At 35.0% G+C, this 13,521-nt stretch overlaps 1 protein-coding gene across 1 annotated transcript in view; it reads left to right on the top strand.

Annotated features, from left to right (window-relative positions):
• Positions 1–11,964, top strand: part of PSME4 (proteasome activator subunit 4) — an 87,552-nt gene extending 75,588 nt beyond the window's left edge. Inside the window, exons 42-47 of the mRNA XM_019719483.2 lie at positions 4,672–4,800; positions 5,478–5,633; positions 7,641–7,803; positions 8,956–9,089; positions 9,803–9,942; positions 10,474–11,964. Coding sequence (XP_019575042.2) covers positions 4,672–4,800; positions 5,478–5,633; positions 7,641–7,803; positions 8,956–9,089; positions 9,803–9,937 — 717 coding nt within the window. The 3' untranslated portion in view covers positions 9,938–9,942; positions 10,474–11,964. The remainder of the gene's footprint in view (positions 1–4,671; positions 4,801–5,477; positions 5,634–7,640; positions 7,804–8,955; positions 9,090–9,802; positions 9,943–10,473) is intronic.
• The last annotated feature ends 1,557 nt before the right edge of the window (positions 11,965–13,521 follow it).

Genomic DNA, 13,521 nt, shown 5'->3' with positions numbered 1-13,521 from the left:
GGCTATGGCAGCAAAAGCAGGAAGTTAATTAGATTATCTAGACGTGCTAGGGTATTTCACAGAATGTAAGTAAAAGCTTAAGGACTGGGTAGGAACCACAAAAACTACGGGGACCCAGGTAACAGAAACTAAGCCTCTGCAGGGTACTGTCTCCGTTGATCTCTCTTCAAGATTCTAGTACCCAGAGGAAAAAGTCTCACTGGCCAGACTCAGGTCTCTTGCTATGATCCTTTGATTGACAATCCCGCCAGAATGACAGATGAGAAGAATGATTTCCCAAAAGTTAATCAAGCTGTCATCATCAGCAGAAGGAGGAATGGATATTGGCTAGAAAATGCACATATTTATGCTGCAAGTAGCCATTAAAACATCCTTATTTCAGCTTTTAAGGAAAACCTAAATCACTATAGGTCAGTCTGTTTTATAGTATGGCCAGAAAGCAAAACAAAATAATAGGTAACACATGAAGAAAACCTCTTAATTTCATGGGCATAGACTTTTTTCCCCAAACTTTTTATTTTGAAATAATTGTGGATTCACAGGAAGTTGTGAAGATATTAAGAAGGGGTCCCATGATCTCTTCACTCAATTTTCTCTGTTACATTTTTTCAAACTATAGTACATTTCAAAATTAGAAAATTGAAATGGGTATGTGTATAATTCTGTCATTGTATCACATGTATAGATCTGTGTAACCACCACCACAATCAAGATACAGAAATATTCCATCATCACAAAAATCTCTGTGCTACCCCTTTATAATCATACATACCTTCCTTTCCCTCACCATCCCTAACCTCTGGCAACCACTAATTTGTTCTCCATCTCTATAATGGTCATTTTAAGAATGTCATATAAATGGAGATATGTGACCTTTTGTGATTGGCTTTTTTCACTCACACAATTCCCTTAAGACTCATCCAAGTTGTTGCACATAAGAAATGTTTTTCCGTTTCTAATGTTAGACTTTTCTTTCCCCCCAATATTGGAGGGAAGATCTAGGCAGATTTTTTTAATGAAATGGCTGGCTAATCCACCCCGTTCAGTGGCAGAACATTCCCAGACTTTAAGGTTGTCTGATTCCTAGCTTTTCTATTAACAATACATGTGGTTCTTAGAAAATTATGACAATGTACCACATGTGTTGTTTTAAAAGTCATATGATATCTAGAAAGAAAACTAATACTTTTAGGAAAATACTAAATTTGAAAAGTTGAAGGAGTTAGATTCAGGCAAATGTACCTAAAAAGCAGTTGCTAATAGGGATAAAAGGTATTCTTGTGATTTCTTGAGATGAACTAATGAAAGTACTCTTCCAAACTTAGAGGCTTTACTTTGTTAACAGAAAGTTTCTGTCCCACAAACAGTAATGTTGTTGATATACATAATCACTGCAAAATAAAACATCTAAAAGATTTTGATCTCACTGGCACATGAAAGTAGTGTATTTCAAATGAGTTAGTTGTTGTCCAACATTAGTAACTGCTTAATTTGCTTTTAAGAGTTTTGGAACATGGTACTCTGAATGGTGTGCTTGGTCTATTGGATTTCAGGATTTTGCTATTTTTAGTTTAGCATTCTAAACGTGAGAATATTATGTCTTAATTGCATTCATAACACATTTTTTTCGTGAATGGTAGGAAGAGAGACTGCTTATAAAGCAGGTGAGTGAGTCACCTTAAATTCTTTTGGTAATATGGTAGGTAGGCCTGCCAACAAATGAATATAGTCTTTTGTATACTACAGTTCAATTAACTAAACTCTAAATCACTTTGTTTTTACTATGGGTGAATTGCCTGGAGATTTGGACTGTTAAGTATTTGTAATAATTTTAATCCTGGCTTTGTTTGTTTGATGTGTATCCTTTTATAGTTTTGTCTGTGAACACAACTGTGCCAAACACTGCATTGAGGTGTGTGTGAAATTTGTTTTACAAAAAACAGAACTACTTTATTCAAGTTGATTTTTTTTAAAAACCTGATATATCATGACCATCTTCCTATAATTGCCTCTTTTTAATGATTATATTATAATGTCATTTATTTAACCAGTTTTCTATTGATGAACACTGGTTATTCCCAGCTTTTGTCTGTTAAAAACAATGCTAACAATATTTTTGCAAATATGAGTATATTTGTAAGATAATTACTGTATATAAAATTGCTGTGTAAAGAGATCTATCTGCATTTATAATTTTGGGGGATACTGCCCTCCAAAGAGGCTGTATTGTGTTATCTCTTTCCCTACGGCTCTGATGTTTTATATATTTAAAAAATCGTTGTACTTCTTTAGTGAGACTACACATATGTTGGCTATTTGTATTTTTCTGGCTATTTGTATTTATCTTATTTTACCAGTTTTCTGTTATGGTGTTTATAAAGGAGTTCCCTTTTATAGTTGCCTTTATTTTTAAATGATGCTTTGAACTATGTTAGTCCAAGATTATCTTTTTAAGCGGTTCTGTGGTTTCTCAAACATTTTATGGGGATACATTAAATTTTGCATCATGTGATAAAATTTATATGTTACTTTATGTAAATTTTATATAATGTTATAGAGTTGCAGCTTAATTTTCAAGATAATCCATCTTTACTGATTTGAAATGAAATCTCATACTTGTTTTAATAATGTCTGGTAAGGGAAATTACTTCCATGAAAAACTGGACAAATTATCACAGTGAATTAATATACTCAACTTGGTGGACCAGTTGTTGAAGAAACAGTTATTCTGACTTGTTAAAATTATAAGGAAGACTTTATTCAGGACTGTTGTGATGTGTCATGATTTTTGGTATAGGAGAGATTAGGCTCAACAGCAAAGACAACTGGGGCCGTTTAGCAAACAAGCAGAATGCAGGTGAGGGTAGTGGACTGGCCAGGATGGCAGTGAATGGAAAATTAAGAGGAGACCTCAAGGATAGAACCAACTTAATGAAACACTTGCTGAAAGCAGACCATAATGATCAGATAACAAGGGTGGGGGGTAAGGAAATTAAAACCATACTTTAAAAAGAAGCAAGAAAATACATTTAGAATATTTTAGAGGATATTTATTTAAGGATTGGGGACAAAGAAGGTAGAGTGAATATACCTTGTTTTATGAATTTTTCTTTGGAACCCTATAAATACTTTTTATAATCATAGAACCAAATTAAATGAAAAAAAAAATCCCTGAAAAGAAAAAGGCAAATAAATGAGCATTACATCATTGTGTATCTGGTTGATAGAATAAATATACAGAGCAGTGGCTTTAAAAATTCATATATGCCTTGTGGATGATATCCTTAGTAATAATATTGGAGTGAAGCTATTGTGTGTATTATATAATAAAGAGCAATAATAATTGTCAGTAGTAACCAAGATTTTTAGCATGAGAGACAAGAGAGAAAAATCCAAGCTGTTTAGTAAAATCATAAATTTGAAACTATTATTTTTGTCTTGTAATCTTTGTATTTAGAAAATATGCTTATTTTCTAGCTCTGTTCACCATAAAGCCCAGAAACGCTAATCAACCTAGTAACAATCAATACTCCTAGTGCCCAGATTATAATTTCTAAGTATCATTTCCCACTAGAAGAACCAGGGCTCCTTGGAAAAATGGCTGATTTCAGGTTTAGACCAACAAAAGTTTAAACCTAGGTCATCTTGTCAGGCCAGTAACCAAGGATGCTACAGTGTGTTAAAGGACTCAGGAGCCAGTTCGACCACCAGTAAGAAGAGTAACTACAATAGATCAAAGCCATTAAATTTGTTGAAATTTATTAGTTCATAATGGTAATTAAAGAAAAAAAATTCATTGTTTACTTTTGGGGGATAGGGAAATCATTCTGACTGAGTAACGGGAAGTTTTCTGTATAAAGTAGTACAGGTAACAATGAAGAAAGCATGGTGTCACCAATTTTCAAATCTCTGTTTTTATAATGGTTCATCACAAAAAGAGACAATTGAATCTAAGTGAAGGAAACACACAACACCACTTATGTTGTGCCTAAACAGTCAGGCCTGAAGCCATTGAATACCACCACAGGGGTGCCATCAGAGAAGGAAAGCCACAATAGGGGAGACTATAAGACAGAAGGTCTAGATTCCCACCCAATCCCCTTGTTAAAAAAGGAAAAACAAACAATGGATTTTAAAAAAAGATGGGGGAATCTGTAGAATATTTTAATACTTTTAAAAGAATCTTTAGATTTCAGAGACATACCAACCAAATACAGTTTACGGTCATTATGTTGAACCAGATTCTAAAAATCCAATTGTAATAATGTGTGTGTGAAATAATTGGGGAAATTTGAGCACTACTGAATATCTTATATTTTAACTAATGAATTTTTATATTTGATGTCATTGTTGGTGTTTTATAAGCGACTTTATCTTTTAAAAGTACATAATAAAGTATTTATGGATGAACTATATCTGGGATTTGCTTCAAATTAATTGGGGGAGGGGAATCAAAGGAGAGCAAAAATGAAAGGATTATCCAGTTTTGTCATTGTTGAAGAAGTGACTGACTAATGGGGATTCATTATCCTATTCTCTGGTATTGTATATGTTTGTTTTCCACAGAAGTTGATAAAAGTAAAAATGTGATTTCTTCCATGTAAGGTTGCCTTTGTATTTATGGCTGTTATTTTTCATTTTATGTCTTTGGTGTGTTTTATTGTTCTCTAGATTGCCCCAGTGGAAAATGACAATAGCTATGATGAACTGAAAAGAGATGCAAAGTTATGTTTATCACTAATGTCTCAGGGGTTGCTTTACCCTCATCAAGTGCCTTTGGTACTTCAGGTGCTAAAACAAGTAAGAGTGTATAACAAATATTTATATCCTTTGGTTACAATTTTGGCTTACCATTCTAAGAATTTCACAAATCAACTGCAGTGCACACAGTACCCGATACTTGTTTTCATTCTGAATTTTTTTTTTTTTTTTGGTATGAGAGAAGTCATGTACTAACCAAAGAAACACACCTAGATTCTGTACCTGGCTCTACCACCAAATTCTATGAACTTGAGCAGGTCACTCAACCCCCACATTTTCTGTATACACAGAGTTACTTTTTAAGTTTGAGTAACACTGAAAAATACTTTTTAAGAGCTCAAACTGGTATTCTTTTTGTAGTGGACTATAGTTCTCAATCTTTTTTGCTTTCAATACCCTATCTGCTACTATCAAAAGTAAAATAAAATAATGTGCAACCCTTGGAGGAGTTAGTCATTAATTATAAATAAGTCTCTTAAAATTGACTTTTATCTGTATGCTCCTTTCCCTTTACTCATAACCATTCATACATCCTGAATACCTTTACCTGAAATAGCTCATTTCATTTGGAAGGAAATATAAGACTAGCTTGCCCTAACTATACCTGTAAAATAGGTAGAATTACATTAGAACATACTATTTGCATGTAATTTTGGAGTCTGTCATCTCATGTTTCTGTCAGCACTCTCTTCATCGTTTCTACTTCTCATTCACAGACAGCAAGAAGCAGTTCTTGGCATGCTAGATACACAGTACTGACCTACCTCCAGACCATGGTATTTTATAACCTCTTTATTTTCCTAAACAATGAAGACGCAGTTAAAGACATCAGGTGGCTGGTTATAACTCTTTTGGAGGATGAACAGCTAGAGGTAAAATTTAAAGCAAATCAAAATGTAATAAATTTAACGAAAGCCTCATGGCCTCCTTTTACACAATGATAAGATGTGTTCTGTTAAAGTGTAAATTACTAAAAGTAACTTTTATTTTAACATAGCCCTACATGATTAGTTTTGATACTCTAATGTGATTTCCTGGAAACAGATATCGGGCAGTTCTTGTTCTGGCTTCTCTTTGCAGTTGGGCAGATAACATTACTTATTGGGCAGATTTTAAAAGCACTAATAGGAAGATACATGAAGGCAGCAGTTTCAAGAGAATGAAAATCTACATGTAAATGCTGTTATCCAGTAGACTTAAGACAGGATTGTTGTCCCTTTTTATTTTCTTTGGTAGAGAAATTAAAGGCAACTTTTGTGGTGAGGCTACATTAATATTTTATACAGAAAGATAAATTTATTAGTGAAATAGTCTAATGTAAGAAAAGCATGTTTTAATAAATGTGGAATAAGACATAACTTTCTAAATTGGCCTTAGAGAAAGAAAATGTAATTGAACTTCTTGTAGAATTTTTACTTACTTTATGGACTTAATGGGTTTTCCATGTAGTGGAGCATGCCCCAAAATTACCATATTTTGCCATGTATGATGTGCACTTTTTTGCCCAAATTTGTGAGGGGAAAAATAAGGATGCTTGTTATGCATGGGTGGTACTAATTCCATATCTATATAAATGTTTTGAATTGTTTTATTTATGCTTATGAGTTAAAAGTATAACTCTAGAAATTAGTAACAATATCCGTATGCAAAATAATACTCTGGAATACGATAATCGGTTTTGCTAAACTTATGACACACTTGCAACAATGAAGAGTTCTTGGCCTTCTGTGATGTGTAATTATCGTAAATTTGTTACTGGTACATAAAATTTCTTGTACCTTGTATCTGTTCGTGTGTTTTGTAATTATTTGTTACATAAAATTTCATATACTATAATATGTTAGAAAAATGCTAAATTTATTTATAATGAAATGAAGTACCTAAATGTAAACAAATAAAAACTTGAACTAAAAAAATTTAAATGAAATCTTTTTCCCTGAAAGTTTGGGCCAAAAACGTGAGTATGCATTATACATGGGAGCACACTATACACGGCAAAATATGGTACATATTTTATTTGAGAGCACTGAAAATAGATTGTATCTATCAGAAACTGGGAATGGAGATTTCTCCACCTCTCTAATGAGCCCATTCATTTTGCAATCCGGTTTCTTTGTGTTCTAGGAGCAGCTATTGTCTAGTCCCAAGGGTACTCACACAGGGGTTACAACAGCTCCAACCGGCTTCAATTAAAATATTTACAGCTATCTGTAAAATTCTTAAAACTTTTTCTTGTATTTTTTAAATTAAGAAATGGAAAGGTGGGAATCTCAAAAGTCAGTGTTTTCTATATTAAAAGATTCTAGCAATTGCATTAAAATCTATTCTGGACCTTGTTTAGAACACTTTTATAGATTATTTTTATATCTTCTTCCATGTAGTAGGCTTAAACATACTGTAAACATAACCATGATGCTTATTAAAACTATAATATTTTTAAAACAGGTGATACTGAGTATCAGTAATACTTAGCTACAGCTATTTATGATAATATTTGAAAAAACTCTGTAGTCACCTAAATGCGAAATGTTTAAAGAAAGCTTTATTAGATTTAATGAGAACTGTTGGTCATTGGGAAAATTTATGGAGAAGTTTAATTTTGTATAAAATTAGTTAAGTATTTACTATCTGAAACCCTAATGTAGTAGCTTTCATCCATTTTTAGGCGACAGACCCTTTGACAATCTGGTGAAGTCTCCATTAAGAAACTGCAAAAGAGCAAAAAAAAAAAGGAGTAGGATGGGGCTGCAAAAGAGCATTCATAAATTTCATACAAATGCCAGGGAACGTCCCCACCCCAGTTCCCACACCACTTTTCTAGCCTCGTCATTCCACCAGCCTTGGGAGCTCAGCTCTAATAAAAATGATTGTCTCTACAGGTTCGAGAAATGGCTGCTACCACCTTAAGTGGTCTGTTACAGTGTAACTTTCTTACCATGGACAGTCCTATGCAGATTCATTTTGAGCAACTTTGCAAAACAAAACTACCGAAGAAAAGAAAGCGGGACCCTGGTTCTGTAGGAGATACTATTCCTTCTGCAGGTAACAGTACTCTTGGTAGAAAACATCCACATTCATTTAGGAATTAACCAGGTTACTCAACAAATATTTATTAAATACTTGTATTTGCGCTGGGTCTATGCTAATTACTAAGAATAGTTGTCTGGTTTTGAGGAGCTTTGCATAGAAGGCAAGACTGGAATGTAAAAGCAAAAATTGAGATAGTACAAAGGAACCTGTATACTAAGGTAACAGGTAAGAGAATAAGATCTGGTTATTATGTCATGTTTAAAGAGAAATATAAACGTGATTGTAAAGAAGTACCTGATCTTGCCACTGCTAACTACCGTCACAAAATAATGGAAAATATATAGAAAGATTATTAGTAAGTTGGAAGCTTATTGAATTTGCAAGAAGTGCTTAGAATATGAAGCTTTTAAGTGCTGGTTATAGTAGGCTCTTAATTATGTCATATAGTGACCTAATAGCAATTTCCAGTAAAATAGTATTACTGTATAGTTTCTTTGCTTGAGAACTGTATTTTTTCATAATTAAGCACCAAAGTAGTTTCAGGTCTTTGTTATCCCAAGTGGCATTGGTTACAATTCTAACTACTCCAAATTCCTTTTTTCTTAACTTCAACTCCCTACACCATGTTTCATATATACCATATAATATAAACACATACATACACATATCTCTATTTAAAAATAATGAGAATTGGAAAGCACTTAAATGTAACTTCTATCACCAAAGAAATAACATAGATCCTGGAGAATACAGACACATTGCTGTTCTGTTTTGAGTGTGTTTACCTCATGAATTGATACATTCTGTGACGGGTAGTTGCATCTGGAAAAGTGACGTCTAATTTTGATTGGAGATTGTTTTAGGATCAGGGATTGTACCTTTGCATATGATATGAATTGATCAAAAAAGCCATAATTTAGTTAGTTTTAGCAAATGTGTGACATTCTGACCTAGATATAATTACGTGTCATTGAGGGACAGCTATAGGTTGTCTTTTATTCAGCCTCAAAAGTCATGTTTTCAGTGTGTGTGCATAAAGATTCATTTTAAATGCAGAAATTTACACGTTGAAAACAACTAGCATAATCGAAAATTTTATTTCCCTGTCACAAGGGCAGTGAAGTCCTATAACTATTTGGATGTGTATCACTGTTTTCTTTGCAGAGTTGGTCAAACGTCATGCTGGGGTGCTAGGACTTGGTGCATGTGTTCTTTCTAGTCCTTATGATGTCCCCACCTGGATGCCCCAGCTGCTTATGAATTTGAGTGCACATCTGAATGATCCTCAGCCTATTGAGGTAAAGTTGTTCCTTGTTAGTTTCTCCGCGCACATATTATCAGTGATGTTTTGTAGCAAACCATTTATACTGATAATTTCCTAGACACTCTGGACCATCTGCTTTAGTCCAGCCACTACTACAACCTCTGCCAAGACCAAGCCTACTTATCCATAATTATTAAAATCTTGCAGTGATCTTGCTGACATGTATATTTAAGATCTTTTGGTAGCAAAAAAATTACTAAAGCTTCTGTCCCTCCCAGTCCAGTGCAAGTAAAGTATTGGTAATATGTCAGTATAGTTAAATTTATACTATTTTATAGCATGTTGTTACATCTAACAGGTATCTTATCTAACTGGAAGCTAATATTAAACAGGAAAGTGTGATGGTATTATTTAGTGAGCACCTTTTTTTTTTGCACCTATGTTCTTAACTCAGAAAACCAATGACTTTTTCCTTTTCACCTTGGTAAATTGATGTTCAGTATATATTGAAACTGGCTTAATAGTGTAGTATAAATTCCGGTAGCTTGTCCTACAGTGCAGCTAGTAATTTCTAAAATGAGCTTGGTGGCTTTGTGAAGTAAGATTGACTTGTAGGTTTTGTAGTATTTTGTGAAGAGTGAGATCTGAAGTCTAGAGGGTTTGTTACTTAGCTAAAAGTATCCTAAATATAACCCTAGTTGTTCAGAGAGGTTAAAATAAGATGTATGTGGGTTGTCTACACTACAGATGACTGTAAAGAAGACCTTATCCAATTTCCGAAGGACGCACCATGACAACTGGCAAGAACACAAACAGCAGTTCACTGACGACCAGCTGCTCGTTCTCACTGATCTCCTCGTGTCACCATGCTATTATGCATAGCGGGGGTAAGTCGGCGCAATTCTGCGTTTAAAGAAGTCCCACGTCCTCAGGAATGTGTCCTTTGGTTTGATGACTGAGAAGTGGGTATTCATAAGTGTTTTCTTTTTGCTGGTATTCTTAAATGTCGTTTAGATAAAGAATTTTTTTAAATATGACTTTTGCGATTGGTAGTGGAAGTTCCCAGAGAATTTTTCCTTGCTTCTCTGCTTCAGGTATTAAGCAGAGAATTCATGTGACCGCTTTTAGACTTCTATAAATGAGTAGGCTTAGTAGCTTGGAAATGGTTAGATAAAAGAAATCTTAGTCTTAGTTTCCTCCAGAGTGGGGCCTGGGTATCTTGGATTGCCGTGAGGACTAGGTTCTATATAGTTGTGAGAACGTTTCATCTAGGTTATTTTATTATCCAGTATGTATTAAAGAGGGAGGACCCAAGGCCTTTCTACTGGGATAGGAAGCATAAGGAAAATCTCACTTATGGGGCTTTTAGAGTTGGGTGTCCTGTTGCCTGACTGACATTTTTTTCCTCCCTGATACAGATGAATAGTCCTCACTTCAAGCTCTTTGCATCAAAAATTCCAGATCCTCAGGTACCATCTGTGGTGACTCTGCAGGTTTTAAAACTCTGCCTCTGTTGAGCTCTCATCATTTTGGTGGTTTCTGTGTTTGGTCTCATTAGTCTGCGTTCCACAGGTTTTCAGCTGCCATTTTGGTTTCCTGACTTGTCCGTAACTGTTTCCAAAATATTGATCCCTTTTTCTTGGAGGCATCTGACAAAGCCACAATGTCTCAGACTAGAGTTTATTACCCAGTACGATCATGGCATCCAAGACCAGACAGAGTCTAGAGACTCATTACAAAGCAGTTTACTTGGTATTGAGAATACCCATCTGTAATACAGATCCTGCCATTTCATCTCAAATTATTTTGAATTCTTTCCAAATCGCTGTTGGGTTTAGATGGTAATAGGGCTGTGGGCCATAAATCTGAGGCCTGGAGAGCCATGAAGATGGAAGGAAAAGAGGACAAGCCTGCAACCTAACTAAGGACCTGATGGATTGCTTGACCAAGACACAGAAGTGAAGTCTGTCCGTGTGCTTCCCACAGACTGGAGTTTTTGGTGCCGAATAGAAGAGCAGTTGCTAAAAAACTGAGGGTTTGGTGAATAAATTTTTGATTGATTGTTGTGTGTGAATACAACGTGTGATTTTGAAAATAAACAGCAACAATAATAAAAACGTTGACTGGGTGATTTTTACCTGTTTTCTTTGCAAATATTGTTTGACCCCCTGGAAACTGTTAAGGCTTCACTGAATGGAAGACTGCTGTGTTTGTGAAAATTCTGTAATTTTTTCTTTTTTCCCTTTTTGTTTTTTTTCTTTTTTGCCTGCAGAATCGTTGAGAGACTAAGAAGTCTTGATATTTAATTGATTGTTTAATAAATGTTATATAGATGTAAAAGACTGTATAAACTGTAGAGATAGCATTGGCAAGACTTTGTACAGATGCAACCTTTTACACAACACCAGTGTGTAATTAATTTGTAAAGATTCACAAGTAGCTATTATAGTGATTTTGGCTTTTGTATCAATTGAATGCCATTTTTTGTTTTTAAATTATTTTCTTTTCATGTTACAAAAGCTGAGGTGTGGGGTTTTGTTTGAGTTCACTTAATGTTAGAATGTCTGAATTTTTTATGTAACCTTTCTGTGTGCATCTCTGAATGCGAACACCACATGTTTGCCTATGACAAGTTTATAGAATGCAAGTTACCTTCTAGGTTAAAGTAATTCACAAGTTGGTGAATGTCATCTTACACGCTCTGTACAGTCTTCCTTAAAGGAACACTACAGCATATTTTTTAGTATCTTATTTGCTGAATGACTCAATACAGACCTAAGCACAGCAGAGGTCCTGGTACAGTGTTTTAAGTGTCAGCATACACAGGAGTAATCCCTGTATAGAGTAGTGCCAAACTGATTATTTCATTGTGTAATTAGTTTAAAACCCAATAAATGGATTGTTTGTAACACCTGGCTTTTGTCTTTATTAATAGGAGAGAATATTTCTGTAGGCAGTAACTCTGGTGGATTCCTTTTGCATCCATAGATCTGGATCTGTAAATTCATGCCTCCTGACCAAAATGAATTATCTAGATTAAACCTGTCTGGTACAGTAGCTAGTAGCCACGTGTGACTTTACATCTAAATTAAAAATTCGTTTCCTCAATCTCAACTAGCCACATTTTAAGTGCTCATTAGCTCCTTGTGGCTAGTGGTTTACCCTATTGAGTAGTACAGATCAATGTTTTCATCAGAGAGTTCTACTGGACAGCACTGACCTAGACGGTTGTTTCTCAAACTAATGGGAATAAGAAACGTGGGGATTTTGTTGAAGTTTTTAATTCATGCTCCCAGCTCATAATATTGATGCCTCATCCCGAGACCACACTTTGAGTAGTGAAGGTTTATATTGACCACTTCAGCTTTTTCTGACTAAGCTGCATGAAACTATGCCTTTGCCAAGTGGAACTTTAAAAAATATTAAGGTACTGGACCCACTGTGTTCCTCAATCAAAATTTCTCTGGTTGGGGCTCATCGTCATCTTCAAAAAGCCCCATAATGCTTCATTTGTGCAGCCAGGATTGAGAACCACTTGGAAAACTCAGACCCACTATAACATAAAAACAGTAGAAATCTGAGTTTCTAACGTGCCCCATGTGATTCTGATACCAGGTTTGGAAATTGCTTATTACCTTGATACCCCATTCTGGTTATACTGTGAATTATTTAATTCCCTAAATTTTCTACCAGTGGCCTCAAGAATGAAAGGGAGGAGGGAGAGAAGGGGTGGGTGGCTACTATTGTCTAAGGTAGTTCTTAAGTGTATGTTGCATTAAAAAGAATGAAGAAAGACAGAGCAGGAGGAAATACAAATTTGGCAGGGTAGGGTGGGGTAGTATCAGGCTAATGTTTAAAAATCTGCCCATTGAGTCAAGATAGGTTTTTAGATGGGAGCTTGGGGGAGAGTGATGAGTGGTGAGGACAGAGGAGAAAGCCTGTATGTATCCTTGAGATAAGAGCTATTAATCTAGTTTCTAAATTGGATCCTTTAAACAAAGACTACAAAGTTTGTTTGAAAATTTAGGAGGAAGATTTACCCACCATTTTTGAGTATTGCCCCATTGTTGAACATCAAGGTTGTTTCAGTTTTCCCTACTGCAAATGACACTGCAGTGAATATTTTCGTAACTTCATGCTTAAATTGTTTTCCTTCAAGCATTTCGATAGGATGAATTGCAAGGAATGAGATTTTTTGGGTCAAGAATCTAAGCATTTTAATGGCTCTGATAAGTATTGTTTTCCTCAAAGTGCACATATATCAATTTGCATGGCCAATGATAGCGTGTGTTTGAATTCTGGTTTCCCGGCAAAGGATAGCACAGTAATATCTTAACATTTTAGCCAGTCCTGCTTGTGGGGTTTCTTGCATATTTTCCATTTTTTGACTACTAAGCCAGTGTTCTTTCTAATTTGGCACACTTGGCTGGTACACTTTGTAAATTATAGCAGCTGTAGCCTTGCCG

The sequence above is a fragment of the Rhinolophus sinicus genome, linkage group LG05, assembly GCF_036562045.2.
Source record: "Rhinolophus sinicus isolate RSC01 linkage group LG05, ASM3656204v1, whole genome shotgun sequence".
Lineage (NCBI taxonomy): Eukaryota > Metazoa > Chordata > Mammalia > Chiroptera > Rhinolophidae > Rhinolophus > Rhinolophus sinicus.
This window is presented reverse-complemented; position numbering and strand designations above follow the sequence as displayed.